Raw genomic sequence first — 17832 nt, 5'->3', positions numbered from 1 at the left:
CTGCCTCCTTCCCCAGAACTGCTCAGCCTGGGATGCCAGGCTCTCAGGCAAGGCACAGCTTTGCCCCTGCTCAGTTCATGCACCATCCCAGTCACCCTGTCTCCAGGGCTGGTGAAAGTTCAGCCCAGGACTGGAAGCAGAGCTCACGAACACTGCTCTGCATCACCTGCTCACACACCACGCATGGGGAGAAGGTAATGAAGCCAATGCTTCCTGTGCTCAGCGATAAGCTCCAGAGTCCCTCTGGGTTAGCATAAACTGCTTTTTCCTTGATGGTTTTACAAACTGGTGGGCAAACCCCAGCTGAGCCCTTCCATGACAAATGCAAACATTACAAGTCTCTTGCTCTAGGCTACTTCAAATCATATTAAAAACATAGTAACCCAACATCTGATACTGAGCTCAGACAGCTAGAATGAGCCTGAGGAAGAGAAATCACCTCAAAAGTAATTTCTCAGATCAGTCTCCCGAAAATCCCATGGCAGCACATGAGACACTTTATTTGGAGCAAGGTGACATCTTGCAGGCTGGGATCCTAGGTCTGTTTCACAGCATGCTGCTTGTAAGACAACAGTAATTATTGCTGGGCCTGCAATATGTTGGCTCTGGCCAATAATAAACATGTTTGATCTGTCTGCAAGAGAAATGACACTCAATGGGATACAGAGCATCTCTGGAAGTCCTATCATCTACCTACCTACATATGGAAAATACTACTCTCTTACTTTGTCTACACCTACATATCGGTTCCCTTTTTGACACCATTGCAACAGTAGCCTCTTTGTAATGCTCTGTCATTTTTACTCCTTCAGACCACTTGCTACTGCTTCAAACAAAACTTCAGCAACCAGAAAAAATTCTAAACCAAACAAATCTTTTTTCTTTATAAAGAGCCTTGGATAGAGAGAAAAAAACCACCTCATTCTATCCAAACTCTTAATGAAGAGTAAGGTTTAATGGATATACTCAGCCAGCCTGATTGCTATTTACTTCCAAGTCTACAGAAAGTTACTTGGAAACATTAGATAGATTGACTAAAATTTAGAACAAGTGAAACCAGGTCTAAGAAGGCATGGCCTAAAAAAATAAACTGTCAAGGGTTACATCAGTTGAGTGCAACCTTCCTCACAGCTTTCTGTTGTGGCTGTGGATACTCATTCAACTTGTGTGTGTCTCAGTTCCAGGCAAATAAAAGTACTTGTTTCTTTCTCAAGACGACTGGAAAGGATTAAAGACTGTGAAGTAGTCAAATGTTACTGACAACAATTTGCATTAAAACCTAAGAAGTGACCTTACCTTTTCCAATGTGGCATTTCCAGTGGTGTTCCTGAGCTGCATCTTATAGTCTGTCACATACTGCAGGTAAGAAAAAAAACGCAACCAAACAAAAATGGTGAGGCAGGCAAACTGTCAGCAAAATATCTAAAATCTAGGGCAACAGTTTACTTTGATAAACAAACTAGACACCTCACAAAAGGAGGGCACTTCCTTGGGCTTGTTTTCTTTAAATATAAAAGTAGGGAAGGGAAAGCTTCTGTCCTTGTCAATTCCCTGTGACAACAGCAGCACAGAGGAAAAGAGGACTGCTTTATTTCATCCCTGAACGCTCACAACCCTGACACTAGAGGCATCACAAAATATCCTTTTGATAGTGGTATTTGTGTACTACTTCTGTTTTTACCCATGGAATAATGACTTGTACTGTATATTATATATACTATGTGTACTCATGCAAAATGGAACTTGATTTTAAGAGTTTGCCCTTGGTTTTGACAGAAAAGCAAACCCACAGAACACCATGAAGGCAAAAGCTATTATTCTGTTCCGGTATCATAAAGAATCACTCTGCCCCATGACAATATTCTCGACACTCTCTATCCTGACATATAAAATTAGCATTGAAAACTAAATCAAAATCTTTTTTGAGCCCTACAGCTCCTATCCATCAGTTTAAACCACACTATGTTCTGGTGCCAGTTATCATCCCATCACACACAGTCTCTGTCAGAAGAGAAACCAGGCTGAGTAATTAATCCCGCAAGGGATACAATGGAAACTACAGAATAAAACCATCAGGTAACAGGTAATGCTGACACACATGGGAGCCTAAAGGTCTTCAGCCTTGTCTGGTCTGAGCCCAGCTCTAAAACTACATAGCCAAAGGATTCTCAGCTAGCTCCTGCAAAATGGTAAGCAGCCTGGCACAAAGCAGGATTGCCACTGCTGCCCAATATGTCACACAAAGTTTAAAGAATATTTTTGGTGAAGGTAGAAAAGATGGGCTTTGAATATGCTTTTCTTTGAGGAATATTTTTCAAATCATTTGCCATGGAAGTTGTATGTCTGACTATATCATGAGTTTTTAAAAACCCTACCTTCTACAAGTAAATTAACTTCTGGTATTTTCTACACCATCTTTCTAGTCCTCTTCCAATAAAAGAGCCTATGCACTGTAGCTCATGTCCAAAGTCCACACAGATCTTACCGTTTCGAAAGCTGCAGCAACAAGATTTGAAGGAAACAGGTTTCTGTAAAATACAAACAAGACAATGAAATATGTCATGGAGAACTACTTAAATGAATGCACCAATGTATCTTACTCTCAGAAACAGAACTCCTTTTTCAAAGGCAAGCACACTGGCACTGGTGAGGTGTGTAGCACAGAAGATACTCCAGCAGCATGGAGCTTGCTGTGTGTCCAGAGGTGTGGATGGCATCTTCCTTGGCTCACATGAAAGAAACGACCAATGCTTGCTGCCACACCCCACCTTTTGGGCAGGGCCACCAGAGGCAATCACACACAATGCTGGTTACACACACCCACAGCCCAGGGGCTACAGAAACTGGTTCACCCACACCAGCTGCAGCACCAGCTTATGGCCTCCAGTGTCAGGCAGGTTTTTAACATTGCTCATGTGATTACACTTCGCTCACAGCACCAGCATGAAGGACAATCTGATCAGCAAAATCTACTTACGAGAATGGCTTAACCCTTCAACACAGCAAGACCAGCTTCCCTGATCACCCAGATAGAGCAGGACAATATCACAGGCCAGACTTCTCTGCAAGGGCTTAGACAACACAGATGGAAAGCACAGGCAATTCCTATGGAACATTTGAATCCAGCAGTGCCTTCACACAAGAATGCCAATCTAGCATCAGGTTAGTGCAGAGAGGACAGCATGCAAGGTGATGTACACTCTTTCTGATATCCAGGATGTATCTGCATACAGGATTGCAGAAAGGAAATTAAAATGGTGAACTGAGCAGGGCATTCCTTCAAGCTTCTTGTGGTATCTTATAGTTGGTTTTAATGCTATAATTCCTTTCCCCCCTTATGGGCAAAGAGCATGTGTTCCCCTAGCCAAATGACAATGCTTGGTTTTCTGTGTCAGAAAGGAAAACAGCAATAAAAGCTCATGTCTGGGATCATGGCAGGACCCCAGTTGGCAAGGGCAGGAACGTGATGTGTATGAGCTGAAAATACTGCCACTAGAAGGCATCACAGAGGCACAAGAATGGTAAGGAAACAGAAGACCTTATCCAGAGCCAGTTAACTGTGGTAAAAAACATCTGGATAGCTGCTCCCCATCCTTTGCTCTTTGCACTGCTCTGAGGAAGCTGCAGCTCCCTCCAGGCTGTGCCCTGCTAACTTCCCCCCATAGTTACCCAGACAAACATTAAACCAGGCTGTGGTCATTCCACAAATGGCACAGAATGTGCAAATCCAAACCAGAGCAAGAAAAGGAGCAGCAGAGTCAAATCTTTGAAAGCAAGAGGGAGATTCAAATATGGCCCAATTAAGGACTTTGGCCTTTTTGACTGCATAGCTCTGCTCTCCTGCCACACAGGGAGTTTTCCCACAGCCTTGACAGCAACTGTAAAGTACACTGAACTTCTTCAAACACCTGTCTGCTGTGAAATATCTCAGCCTCTCTCTCTCTGATGCATGACAAGTGTATTTGGAGGATTGATGCAAGAATAATTTGTCTTCTGGAGTCTACACTCCACAAAGCATGAAAGAAACAGCAACTTTTTCTCCTCAAAAGCTGCCAATAGAGCTGTCTGTCTGAAAGCAGGAGAGCGAGCTCTCACTCAGCAAAGACGCTAAAAAATTGGTCAAATAAGATCAATGGAACAGCTAACATGCATCAGTTCTTGCACAGCTGGAACTCTGGTGGATAAAAACCTTAAGTAAAGTAAAAGCAAACTTGCTTTTATCAGGAGTAAAATATCACATATACAAATGGGCTCATGCTGTTGGGAAAAGAAGGGTATTTCTTTTCAGCTTTTTATAGCAGGATGATTACTTTTTTTTAAAAAAAAGAATTGACTGGACTTTGAAGAAGCAAAGAGATGAAAAAAGACTGAAAGCCAACCAGAAACTGATTTTTTTTTTTTCCTTAAATCAGCTTTTCTATCCTGATGAAAACAAAACCAAAGGAAGCAATCCTAAAGCCTAAACAACATGGTTCTCCAATGTTTAAATGTGGCCAGGAAACCAAACCCTCCATAATTTGCACAGTATGTCAGGCATGGGCCTCAGTAACTAAACATTAACTTATCTCCAAGCATATACTTAAAGCACATAGTTAAGTGATGCCAGCAATCCTGTTACAGCAAGGCAAGGGGCAGGTTCTTACTTCAAGTGTGAATAGTGAAAAAAAAAAAAAAAAAACCAAAAAAACAAACCAAAAAAAACCAACCCAAAACCTAGAGTAGACACTTTGCTTTATTTCTCCAGCACCAGTCACAGGACTTGACAATTCGCCAAGTAAAAAATTTGGATCTTAAGCAGCTCAGGAGGAGTTATATGTTCTGTTCAATCCAACTTTTAAGTACACCTGACTACAAAATACCAAAACCACATAAAATAATGCTTTGCTCCTCTGCTTCAAATCCAAAAGCCTAAGAACAAAATATGTTGGGCCATATAAAAAGCAATATACAAATAAAGGGCTTATCTAAGAGGCATGAGGTCTGCACAGACTATACTCATTGCTCACCTAAAATCAGTCAGCATGTGAATTAAATTCATCTTTAATTACAGGTGGGTTACATCACAAGCCCTTACCTTTGGATGGATTTGTGCAAGAACACCACTGCAGTGCTGAAAAAATGGGGCAAGATGCTGCGTGCTTTGGGGAGAGATAAAAGCTGGCTGGTGACCTGCCTGGGCCCATCATGGACTTGTGGCCTGCAGGGTTTGCTCCTCATGCCTGGCGAGGTGAAGCTCACCCACCACAGAAACACAGACACAACTCTGTCCCTGTGAGCAGAGGAGTTGAATGGGGAAGTGTGGACATTCCCTCCTGTGAGGGTGAACCAACAAACAGGAAAGCTGATGAGCTGGGTAATTGGGCATGCAAATGAAATCTGGGTGTCTGCCAGTTGGTTTTTCTCTGAGGACCGAAGATTTAGAAGGTTTTTGTGCTTTAAAAGTCTGTAGAAAATATGAACATAGAGTTTAGGGGAATCAATGTGACTATTTCTGATGGCCCCAATCCCATGCCCTGTGCCAGAGAACACGGTCGCCTTTCTGAAGCAGATGTGGATTATCTCAAGAACATGGCGCTGGCCAAACCTGGGTCTGGATGATAAGGAGCCCGGCACAGCACTGTAGGATCAGACAGCCTTGGCCCCAAATGCAGGGAGACAAAACTTGCTGCACGTGGCACAAATGAGACAGGCCAATAACACACCACAGCAGGGGGACAGATGTGCTGCCTGCACCCAGGTTCTCCACTGCTACTTTGCTACACACACACACAGACCCCAACTCCTTTGTGCCATAAAAGTGAAGTGACACAGAGAGATTTTACTCCCCTCACCAAGCACCAGGCAGGAAAGCCTCTCTCTGCCTGCTGCAAGTTGTGCAGACAGCCCCAAAAAAGCAGTATCAGAAATCCATCAGACAGCTGGCAAGGGGGACAGCTGTGTCTTGGGGCTGAAGCAACAGCTGGGGCTGAGCCAGGAAACCTCCATGTAACTGCACAACACAGAGTGAGAAAGCACCTCTCTCAGATCCTCTTAAAATAGGAACAAGAAAGTAGCAGCACCAAGGGTGGGTATTACGGTGTGTATTTCCCGCTTGAACACAGCGCTCATCACACCATCTTCCCATGGCACAGCTGGAAAGACAGCACCCTTCTTCCTTTTCTTCAGCTGAAAAGCTGCTCCTACCAGTCAAAAATGGATCATTACTCCCCAGAAAGATCCACTGTATTTCTCCTGTAACAGAAACCTTAGTTGAGCTGCAACATCCACTCTTGGGAATCCCAGAAAACTAAGGGAACTAGAAGCTGGCAAAGGGAAAAAATGGGAGCTGTAACTCTCCTTCTCCATTCTGATACTATGGTCAAATCGCTCTCTTCTTTACAGGCCTGTATCCTTCCACCAGCAGGATGAAGATTTCACAGGAACTCCTCCATTGTATGTGTAAGGGATTATTATTAACAACTGTTTCTAAATGATTCGTTTGCTAGAGCTCTGCAAACAACTTTGCTCTGGCAGCAAAAGCGTGAAGGGAAATCCAGGCAAATGGAATGAAACCCTAACATACTATGCATTCCTCTCGCATTGCTTCTTACAAAAAGGTTCCACTTCTGAGGTCAAAAACCTTGCTGTTGAAAAACATACTTTTTTGAGGAAGTCTGCAAAAAAATATTCTGTGTTGGTTATCTCCAGTTTTCAGGGCTTTTTCCAATCACACAAGTCCACTCGCAGCAACTCTATTTTCACCTGTGGGAAAATGCCAGAGCTCAAATTCCTCCACTACCTTCATTTTTCTTTCTGTCCCAAGATTTTAATTCAATATCACACAGCAATTTTCCTCATCTGCTTTTTGATATGTGGATGCACAACACATGTCCTATACATAATCATATTTGTGAGTGTATACATTTGTTTTAACACAGAGAAACTTTAAAATGTGTTTACTTATAGCAGATATTTGATACTTTTTTGCCTTAATCGTCCAGTATGTATTTCTGATGCTTGGAAAATAAAACTTGTAACTGGGGGGAGTCAGTAGGAATAAGCAACAAATATAAGGAACAAATGAAATGAGCAGAAATGTTCAGAGGCTTAATTAAAAAAAAAAAACAAACAAACAAAAAAACAAAACAAAAACAAAAACAAAAAAAACCCTGCCAGAGAGTACAGGCACATGAATGAAAACACTGAGTTCTTCCTACAAAACTCAGTCAGCAATCCCTGTACTTTGAAAGAGATTCCAGACTCAGAAAGTGACACAAGCAAAGCAGGACAGTTACCTTCACTTTAAGAACTAGCCATCAGCTTCAAACCCAGCAGTCAGCCAGTCTCTTGGTATACCTGCAGCCACTGCCTGGATACTTTTAATTCTATTTATGAATTCAAAGGTGGCATCTCCCCCTCCTCTTCTAACAGCCACATTTTACTGTCTTTCCACACTGTGATTGCAGAGATGGTCTTCATGGCTGCTGGTTTTGGATGACTCACTGGGAAGACCAAGGCTACAAGGAACAAGTGCTACTGGAGCAACTGGTGCCCAGGAGAGAGTCACTGCCTGAGTGGCCCACTCTGGCTCCCTGCTCTGTAGCCCAGCCAGCAAAACACAAATGATGCTTCTCCCTGTGCTCACGTCTGCTTTCTCTTCTGAGTGTGAAGACACTCAGAGCAAAGGCATGAGCTCGCTGTGGGTGCTCCCTTTGGCAGCTCAGCTAGTAAGACCTGGCAGACAGACAGAGAGGGCATTGAGAAGCAATAAAATTTAAACAGACTTGCCTGGCAAACTGGGAAACCCTGACCTTACTGCTTGGGGCAGATGTGTGGACCTCTGTGTGTTCTTCCTATAAAATAAAAAAAGGGATTACCTCCTTCCCTTCCCAGATTGTTACAGCTAGGGTTGGATTAAAAACAGAATTCCCTTCCCCAAAGCAAATTCCACAGTTGCAAAACATGTTTTCAATCCCAAAATTGGGCAAAGAAAGCCTGTCTCAGATCCTTTTTTCCACCAAAAAAAAAAAAAAAAAATTGTAAAATACTCTGTTGAAATGTTCCTTTTTCTGATGAGCGAGATTTTCTACTTAAGTCCTCTGTATAAAATGACAGCAAAACATTGACCTCACTGAAATGAAATGCCACAATCACCCACTGACGGAAATTTTGACAGGATCAATAGGTTCCTGTGAAACTGCTCAATTTTGTTGAATCAACAAATATAAATTAGAGCTACAACAAAACTCTGACCTTATTGAAACATTCAGTCGTGACAATTGCCCAACGGAAGTGTTAACAAATCAATAGATTCTTGCAAAACACTTCATCCTGCTGTTCCAGCTGCTTTCCAACAAGCTGCAGGTGGCCTGTGTGAGCAGGTGGTTGGAATCCCATCCTTGGTACTCTCTCTCCCTGGTTACATGCAAGGCACAAGCAGACTCTCTACAGTGTCACCTTCTCAGGTGGGGGCTGAGCCCCAGAGCCCACCACATCCTAGCCAGCCCCTTCCTCCAGCTGCCAAACACTTCACAATCAAGCTCACCAGCTCTCTTTATTCTCTGTTGCTTTGTCTTCTCCGCCAAATAAATTCAGTAAAACTCAAATTCTAAAATTTTCCTTTACTCCCCTCATCTTCTGCTGACAGACTTAAGGAATTCTAAGATCCTACCTTGAGTTCAGGGAATACCCCACTTTCTGGGTGCTTTTTTCAAAGCCATCAGCCTTGTGGAAGTAGCTGTGAACTCTTGCTGAATCCTCTCCCATGACCACTGCCTTTGGCCATGCTCCTCTTCAGGAAGCTCCGAGGAGCTGCCCACATGACAGACCTGGAACTAGAAGAGCCACCAGCATCCCTGCTGCAGGGTACAAAAACACTTTATGACAGCTCTGCTGTCCCCACCCCATGTCCTGGGGCAGAGGACAGTGTGCCTAAGCCCTGACTAGACATACTCAAGGCTTGCTTGCCTCAGCACTTGCCAGAAGGGAAACCAGGAGGGTGCTCCAGCACCTCCAACCAGACAAATTAGACCTGTAGGTTATGGGCAACAGACAAAATGAAACAGAGACAGTCTTTGGGCTCACCAGTGAGTCATCATTCATTTGATACCAAAGCACAAGATAAATCTTTTTTCCAGAGATCATTTCTCCATGCCTAGATACACGCTTGTGGGGAAGCTTTAGACTTTAAAAAGGAAAAGCAAGAACTGGAATCTGGCCTCCAGTCATCATTGCAACAATGAAAAGCAACATCTTTGGTCATTACTGAATATATTTCTTAAAGGCAGAAGTGATCTGCAGAACCAAATAGTGACACACAGCTGTGATTTCCTCTTCACTGTTTCTTCCTTGGGTAAGATTTTACATTGGTTTTCAGTGCTGTAGAGGGACTCAGTTTACCCATCTGCAACTCAATTTTACCTTTTCTCTGAAACCAAGCAGCAGTGAAGCTTGAAGGACACAGTCAGTCTTGTGCCACAACTGAAAACAGAGTTTTCCTGCATCTAATAGAAAGTTTCACAGCCAAACGAGAAGCAAAGAGCAGGATGCTGCAAGACCCACCCACACAAAAAGCAATCATTTCAACCCTCCAGGCCCTACAGAATCAAGGCTCATCTCAAGATGAGGTTACTCTACTAAGTTCCAACACAGCAGGGACCAAGTTCAGTGCTCAAACCAAAACATCCACATTTTCAAGAACAGTTAAAAAAATTAACATGACGTGGCAGAGAGATCTTATTTCCTGAAAATAATATACTCTCTCCATCCCTCAGTCTGTCAGGGATTTGTGCTAGGACTGAAAGTTTTAGTGATGGCTGTGTCCAAACACAACTTTTCTGGACTGGATTTCACTGTCATTGATGTCACTGCCCAACAGTACGGCTGCAACAGCCCTTCCCTGGTATTCCAAGAAAAAGCTCTGTTCACAGCCCCTCATGCATACATTGGGAGCAGATCCTGTCCCCTCATCTCCTAGAAGGAAATTCCTTTGCAACCCCCATGCTTTACCCAAGTCTCATCATTATGAGCCCTACTTTGGAATTAGGGATCCAATCCCATCACCATCATAACCCCTTTGAAGATGAATGCTACACCTGCATTTACAGACCAGACCAAGAAGCAGCTATCTGCTTTGAACTTTAGATATTACCCACAGCCTGGAGATCACTGGAACATCCCCAGCCTGTTCCTCAACTCCATCCTAATCCATGCTACCAGGTGACACAGGGATGTAACACCAGGTGCAGCAGCCATGCCAGGATGCACTGGGGCAGCCACCACTACAGGCATCTTCCCAACTCTCCCAGGTGTGTCCACTCCTTTTTTCAGCAAGTTTCCTTCACCTCCTTCCCCTCCATTCAGCAACATACCACCACCATAGCCAGAGTATCTACTCCCATTGTCCTGCTATTCTTTCTTAACATGCTGTCAGGAATTGCTGGTCTTTAAGAAAGGTCCTTAATTGTTGGTTCTTAAGAGAGGGAGAGGTGAGCTGAGGACACTGACTACATGGCTGCCAATAGAACAAACCGGACTTACTTTCTATCCAAAGGGAACATACTTGTCTCAGGGGGAGAAAAGGACATTAACCTGAATTTGTAAATACAGTTCTGGGTTTGGGATTTTTTTTAGAAAGCCTTTTTATCATTGCTGCTGCATTCACTTGTCCCGACAGAGCAAAAATGTATCTCTGCTGAAAAACTGGACTCATAGAATCAAAGCAAACAAAATAAAAAAAAAAATACCACCAAAAAACCAAAAAACAAACCACTCAGCTCTGTAATTATCAGGATATCCACTAAGCTCGACTTTCCAGCCACTTCACTGTGACACAGGTCACCTCCCTTTTTCTTGTGTTGTACCTGGGTGCAAAGCACAAGGAAATGCAGTTGGAAGCCCAATAGTCAAAGCACTGCCTGCCTCATTTCTCTATGTATTCCTATCTTATTTTAAAAACCAGACAGATCTCAACAAGACAGGGGCTTTGAGAAAAACAGAAGAGGTGAAGTTTGCAACTTTGCAAGGTGTAAAGATACACTAAAACACTATCATCTGATTAGAAGTGGAAGCCTTGTTTCCAGATACATTTGGGGAATGCAAGTCTTGTCTTTGGAAGATACAGAAGTAGGAGGGGAAGCTCGTGAACCTACAGAGCATCCTCACACTGCATGATGTTTAGAGTATATCTTCCATGGAACTACAGGGCTGCGTTTCCATGTCCACATTTATGGGAGGGCACTCTAAGAGGCAGGTAGGCATTTAGGTGAGGAGACTGGGTAAAGTGTTGGAGAATTAAACAAAAGGGTGTGTGTGAGGGATGAAAAGAGGTGCCCAGCCCTGCCCTGCCTGCAGGAGACAGGCAACAGCAGGTAGCAGGGCAGGGGAAGGTGCCAGGCAAAGCCTGCCCTGCAGCCAGCACCCAGCCGCTCTCCCTCCAGGCAGAACCACAAACGGGCCTAGGCACCCAGAACTCTGAGCAAGCCTTGACTCATCCTTGCAGCCAGCCAGGCAAAATTAAAAGCAAAGCAGGGAGAAGCAGAGCACCACGAAGCCCTACACACCTGACCGGGCTGCGGGTACTTGGGCAGAGAGCCGTGCTTCTTGGAGAAGCCAGGATTAGGGTGAGGAGGATGGTAGGATGAAGGAGATAAAGAAGGAGGCTGAAGAGAAGGAGAAAAATGAGGGGACGATGCAGGAATATGAGAAGTTGCAGGAAGATAAGAAGATGAAGGAGGCTGAGAAGGAGGAGGCGGGCTCCTCGGCCCCGGCTGCAGCGTGCAACACTGGCGGGTCTGTCATCATCCTCCAGCAGCGGGGGGCGGGGGAAGGAGGGGAGCGGGGCGGCCTCACCTGACGAGGTCGAGAAAGGAGTCCACGGTCTCCTTGCTCTTCGTGGGCAGCGCGTCCGACAGCCCCAGCTGGGTGTTGAGCGCGGAAGCGCCGGCGCCGGGGCGGACGATGAAGCCGAGGGCGACGGCGAGGCCGGAGGCGAGCAGCGTGGTGCCCAGGAAATAGGCGAGCGCGATGCCGCCCAGGCGGCCGAGCGAGCGGGTGTCCAGGCTGGCGGCGCCCGACACCAGGCTGCAAACCACGAGCGGCAGGATCACCATGCGCAGCATCCGCAGCAGCAGCTCCCCGGGGAAGGCCAGGTAGGCGACCTGCGCCGGGCCCAGCGCCGCGCCGCGCACGGCGGCCCCCAGCGCCACGCCGGCCACCACCCCCGACACCGTCAGCAGCACCAGCGCGTTGCGCCGCAGGAACCCGCGGCAGCCCCGCAGCCGGGCCCCGCCGCCCCGCTGCTCCTCCGCCGCCGGGCCCTCGGCGTGCCCATTCCGGCCATGGCCCGCCTTGCCCTCACCCGCTGGTGCCGGTGCCGCCGCCGCCGCCTCCTCCATGCTGCGCCGAACCCCAGCTCCGCGTGTGCCGCTACCGCGCGGCGCTCTAGGAACGAACTGAGCGGCGGCCCCGCCCCGGCCAGGCCCGGGAGCGGCGCCGGCCCCGCCCGGGGGAGGGAGCGCGGTGCCTCCGGCCCGCCCCGGCCCGCCCCGGCCCGGGTTGGCTCCGCGCCATCGCCGCCCTCAGGCCCGCGCTGACCTGCGGCCCCAGCCTGGGCTCGGGTGGTGGGAGGCCGCTCCGTGTCCTCAGGGCACCCTCAGTGTCCCCGCCGTGTCCTGGAGGTCACGCGTGTCTCCCCACGGTTTACACACATCCCCATCGGTGTCACAGAGCAAACAAGTCCACCTTCATGTGGCGGCTTACAAGCTTGTTACCTTCAGAGCCAACAAGCCACAGCGCCCACCTTGCTGTCCCTGTGGCTCACACTTGTTCCTCCATTGTCCCCCCTCAGTATCCCCATTGTTCATACACACCGCCGTAGTGTCCCCATAGGTCACACGTGTCCCCTCAATCACGTCCCCTCAGTGTCCCCCCTCAGTAACATCATGGTTCATACACACCCCTGCAGTGTCCCCACAGGTCACACATGCCCCCTCAGTGTCCCTACAGCAAATGTCCCCCTCCATGTTCTCGCCGTTCAATCACGTCCCATTAGTGTGCCCGTGGCTCACCCGTGTCCCCATGGGTCACAAATGTCCCTCTCAGTGTCCCCATGGTTTGCACACATCCCCATCAGTGTTCCCACAGCTCACATGTCCATTCAGACTCCCTCGGTGTTTTCACAACTCACACATTGTCCCCATCGGCGGGGTTCACATGTGCTCTCAGTGTCCCCCTTTCTTCTCCAGGACATCTCATGGAGGCAGGAGCCATCCTCGGCACCAGGACAGGTTGTGTTGTGTCCCCTGCCCACACTGTCGAAGCCATTCAGAGGGTCCAGGGTGATGTGGACACGGGGGACCCTGAGCACCCTTCCTTGAGGAAACCCATGTCTCACCACGCTGCCAGAGGAGCAGACAATGTCTGTGACAATACACGGGGCTGATAAAGGGCACTTGGTGCTTTCAAGCCACAAGAGCCTCATGGGTACACCGCTGTCATGTTTGCTCACAAGAGCACTTCCAGGAGCTCCAGCTGGTGTTTGGACTCAGTCAGGGGCTCAATTTCAGTTCATTCCCTTGACATCAGCAAAGCACAGCCTAGCAGAAAACACACTGTGAAAACAACCAGCCACACATCTGCTTTTCAAGTAGACTGTGCTAATTAAAGAGACTGACAGGGTGTGATGGGACAATAATCCCAATTTATTAAGACTTTTCTGTTTTCCAATCTCATGGATAGACCTGAAGATCGTTATACCATGGCTGGAGCTCCTGGGAATTGTCTGTGTGCAAATAGGTAACAACACTACTGACAAGCAGTTGTGTCCACCACCACCCAGTTCAGAGCTTGATGAAAATTCTCTCTTGCACTGAAATTAGACTCACAATACCAGCACATTCTTATTGATTTTGTATTTTTTTCCCTAATAACTTTCCCTTTGAGTAACACTTGGTTTGTGGAAGTCTGTGAATCAATGTCCCATCAAATCAGGAGAGATAGGAAGCAGAGACTAAACAGGAAAACAAGTGTCTGCAAACACTTTAAAAGACATTCAATTCTATAAACCTCAAAAGGAACAAAAAATTATGTAGATATTTTAAAATTTGGTTTGATTTTTTTTCTGCAAAAAAGTTTGTAAACAATAAGCAAATTGCTGTCCAACGTAATTGCTTCTTTCTCCATCAGAAGCATTTCTAAAATGGTTTTTAATTAATATTTTCAGAGTGTTCCTTGTGAAAATGTCATGCTTCATTTATTCCTTGCATTTTTTCCTGCCATTCTTTCCTGATCTCAACCTTTTTTCTTTCCATTTACCTGTGAAAAGGGAAGAGAAAAGCAGAAAAAAAAACTACAACAGAAAATTATAAATTAAATGTAAAAATATTGAAATCTTGTTTCAGTTCAACTTTTTCAGCTTGTTTCAGTTGAAAAAATATTCTAAAACCAAAACACAAGCATAAATGCTGTTCCCTTGTAAAAACTGAAAGCAAAGGGAGAAATTCAGAGAAGTGGGAACAAGAATAATATATTAAATCAGAAAACTCATTGATAGTGGCACATGTATGCAAGAACCAACACAGAACCTTTTCCACCATATGACAGTAGACTCCTTCTCTCTGGGAGTATCCCCCATGTCCTTGTGAGACTGACCTTATTCAGAGCAGAACCACAGATCCCAGTGGAAGTTCTTTAACCCATGCTGAGGTTGCTTGGTGATAGCCAACCCTTCAAAACAAACACTTTGACATAGGGATGCTGGTGTCAAGCTTCCTGGTTAATGGCACCATGAGAATTACCCCCAATTTCCCCTTCCTTTTTCCTGCCCCTCTTGATTTTTTTATTCAACTGCTGATCCAAACAGTTGTCCTTCCTCTCTTGACATATCTCTAGGTGACAATGCTTTTGCCAACCAGAAGACAACAGAGCACGTGAACCTCCCACCATACAAATGGACATCATCCCAAAGATGTTCTAGCCAAAGCTAACTGTTTTTCTACCCTGTGAGAGTTCATGGATGGCTGCAGTGATTAACCCTGAAGCCTGCTGGCTTATTCAGTAGTAATCATTGACTGATCCATTGTGTCATGTTTTCATTTCAGCGCTTGTAGATCTTGGGAGCTTTCCAGTGAGTGAGTCTGCATGCTTCCAATGTCCACCCCACTAGTGCTTCTAAATTAGGGATTTTGGCTTTCCCTATTGCAACTTGAAGATTCTTTTTTTGGCTTAAGTGGCTTTCACCTTCATAGGGCTAGGGTGCTCCCTCCAGAAATCAGCAGAGGGATCATGAACAGGCAACAAAACAAACAGAAAAAACAATCCAGTTACTTTTAAATAAAAATTTTAAAAATCCTTTTGCTTTCAGTGAAAAAAACAGCCAATATAGTTTTCACCACTGACCCAGGAAGGAAGATGTCATGCTGTTTTCTAGTCAGATTCAACTTAATACCAGTTTTTGATGGTAGGTGTTTGAAATTCCGGTCTCAGCGGAGGGAATGAAAAAATCTTAATGGCTGTAAGGGAACCAGGTCCTTCCCTTCTATGTTTCACCTGCACATCAGTGTAGATGGATGCTTATAATAGGACCTATGTAATCTAGCTGTTGCCTCCTGGAAATGTAGGATTTTAATGTCCCTAGAAAACAGAGGTGATTATTTTCCATTTTGCGGAAGGTCAGCACAAAGACTGGAAGAAATCAGATTTGAATTTCTTTGCTAGGGGAGGAGAGGAAGGCCCTCAAAGAGCTGTATGTAGCTCCCTGAGTCTCTCACCTGATATATACAAGTCTCAGCACTTGGCACAGGTTAGAGTAGCCCTCAGGCCACATTTCCTGCAAATTTACATAGCAGCAGGAGTGCAGAGAGCACTCATTGTGCCAGCTCCACTTCCCCCCCGTCTTCCTGCTGCTATGTCCCTCTTCCTAAGACTGGCAAGGTTGTCTGCAGCTTTTTCCTTGGGTCTAGCTGCTGTTTGCTCTCTGTTCTTGGGAGACCAAATAGAAACATCAGCAGGCTGCAAGATAAGTCATCTCCTGCAACTGCTTTGATTTGAAGTAGCTTGAAGACTGATGCCTCAAAGGCATGGTGGGGAGGAGGGAACAAGATGAAAGGGAAGAGGGCAGGAAGGAGTTGCATTTCATAGTCATGTTTTTGAAGAGAAGCTTGAAGAAAGGTGCTCCCAAATATCCCATGGAGATGTGCTGGGCAGCCTTCAGTGTCCTAAGGGGCTGTATTACAGTGTGGCCTTTTTCTGAGGAGGATTCATGAAGAGCACGTGGGAGAGATCTTGTTTTCTACTGAGCAAAATAAGTCCTCAGAAAATCCACAGCACGAGAGCTGAGGCAGGAAGACCTAGAGTACTTTCTTGGTATGCAGACTTTAGTTTGGCAAGAAGAATTTGTTGGGCCTGGGATGCCAAGCAATTTGAACAGACTCCAGCCCCATTGCAGAAAACCTTTCTGCCTGCATCTGGGAGAACATGAGATGTGTTCCTCGGCTCTTCCCAGTGCCCCTGGCCTGCTCACCTCATTGCAAGCTGGATGCAGGACCAGCCACCCATGCAATCATGTTACCTTGATTTACCAGAATGAGACAGATTTCAAGACATCTGAAACCACAGAAGGAAACCTCCTGGCCTCCTGTGATGACAGAGCCAAAGAATATTGTTCTGGTCCTGCTTCATTTAGGTTCCTGGCCACCAACTGAAATAACACAATCCCAAACACAATCCTATCACAGTGTCACATGTTGATTCAGCATTTCTCCAGCCTGGGTAAGAGCTCACACCTGGTCAAAGATATTCTGAGTAGGAAAAAAAAAGTCGTCTGTAAATGCATTTTCTAATAGCAGAGGCAGGCAAGGAATTTTGCAAATACCACTTGCTTGCCCAAACTCCAACAAAATATAAACTCTGCAGACAGGCATGGTTGACTTAGGGTAAATATTTAACTTTATCCTTCAAAGGCACATGCAGTTTTACCAGAAAGAAGATGAAAAATATAAAATAATACCCACACACACATACCTTGTTTACTCTAAGAATCCTTTGATAGCTCTGGAAATAAATTTATACTGAAGCAGGAGTAATTTTTAAACTGTGTGATTCCCTTTTTCAAAACCATCATAATACAAAAGCATGAAGAAAAAACAATCACCCCCCAAGAATAGCAGAATTTTCTCATTTATAACCTCTCTCTGAGGTTTTTCTTTGAGTTTAAAGCAAGAAAAAGTAGGGAAAAGTAGGAAAAAAGGGCAAGAACAAGCACAGACATTCAAGATCTTGGATAAGTGACAACCTGTCCTAGCAGGGGACATTCCCTCTAGCTGGTGGAGGAAATTCAGGGTCAGGCTTTTCAAAACAAGCTGGGCTGATCTGAAAACAAGCTGTGTGATCTCCCCTTGCAGTGAAGCTTTGCTACTGAAGAAGCGAGGGAAGCGACCGGAGTGTCTCAGCCATGGGAAACATGCTTGAATGAAGAGCTTGAAAATGCTCCAAGTGCCTGCTGATTTCTCCCATGGTAGTGGGTTGATAAAGTGCCCTGTCACCGGCAGGAGGTGGGTAAATTGGACATTTGAAGGTTTGCCTGGCATTCAAGGATCCGCACGCAAGCAGAGCGTGCATTGATTTACATCAGTTGTATGGAATATGCTATAAAAAGCTACATTGGGGGGGAAAAAAAGTGTGAGCAATTTCTGAACATTGATTGTGATTCAGTGGCTAGAAACAACAAGGGGAATCTCTATCCCTACATATTTTATCCCTGATTACAGTATGACAATGAATACTGTATCCCTGATTATGGGTGACAGTAAACTGGGATGACAGTGAACAAGAATGACAAAGCTTCTGCCAAGGAAC

The 17832-nt window shown here is 45.6% G+C and overlaps 1 protein-coding gene and 1 long non-coding RNA gene across 2 annotated transcripts in view; one reads left to right on the top strand and one right to left on the bottom strand.

Annotated features, from left to right (window-relative positions):
• LOC130250927 (uncharacterized) overlaps nucleotides 1-6814 on the top strand; it is a 34811-nt gene extending 27997 nt beyond the window's left edge. The window contains exon 3 of the long non-coding RNA XR_008840066.1: nucleotides 6382-6814. This is a non-coding gene — a long non-coding RNA (uncharacterized LOC130250927). The remainder of the gene's footprint in view (nucleotides 1-6381) is intronic.
• The window catches only part of SLC1A4 (solute carrier family 1 member 4), a 33746-nt gene extending 21319 nt beyond the window's left edge, over nucleotides 1-12427 (bottom strand). Inside the window, exons 1-3 of the mRNA XM_056487115.1 lie at nucleotides 11830-12427; nucleotides 2486-2528; nucleotides 1297-1356 (exon numbers count right to left, since the gene is read on the bottom strand). Coding sequence (XP_056343090.1) covers nucleotides 1297-1356; nucleotides 2486-2528; nucleotides 11830-12374 — 648 coding nt within the window. The 5' untranslated portion in view covers nucleotides 12375-12427. The remainder of the gene's footprint in view (nucleotides 1-1296; nucleotides 1357-2485; nucleotides 2529-11829) is intronic.
• Between the last annotated feature and the right edge of the window lie 5405 nt (nucleotides 12428-17832).

The sequence above is a fragment of the Oenanthe melanoleuca genome, chromosome 3 (genome assembly GCF_029582105.1).
Source record: "Oenanthe melanoleuca isolate GR-GAL-2019-014 chromosome 3, OMel1.0, whole genome shotgun sequence".
In the NCBI taxonomy this organism is placed as follows: Eukaryota; Metazoa; Chordata; class Aves; order Passeriformes; family Muscicapidae; genus Oenanthe; species Oenanthe melanoleuca.
This window is presented reverse-complemented; position numbering and strand designations above follow the sequence as displayed.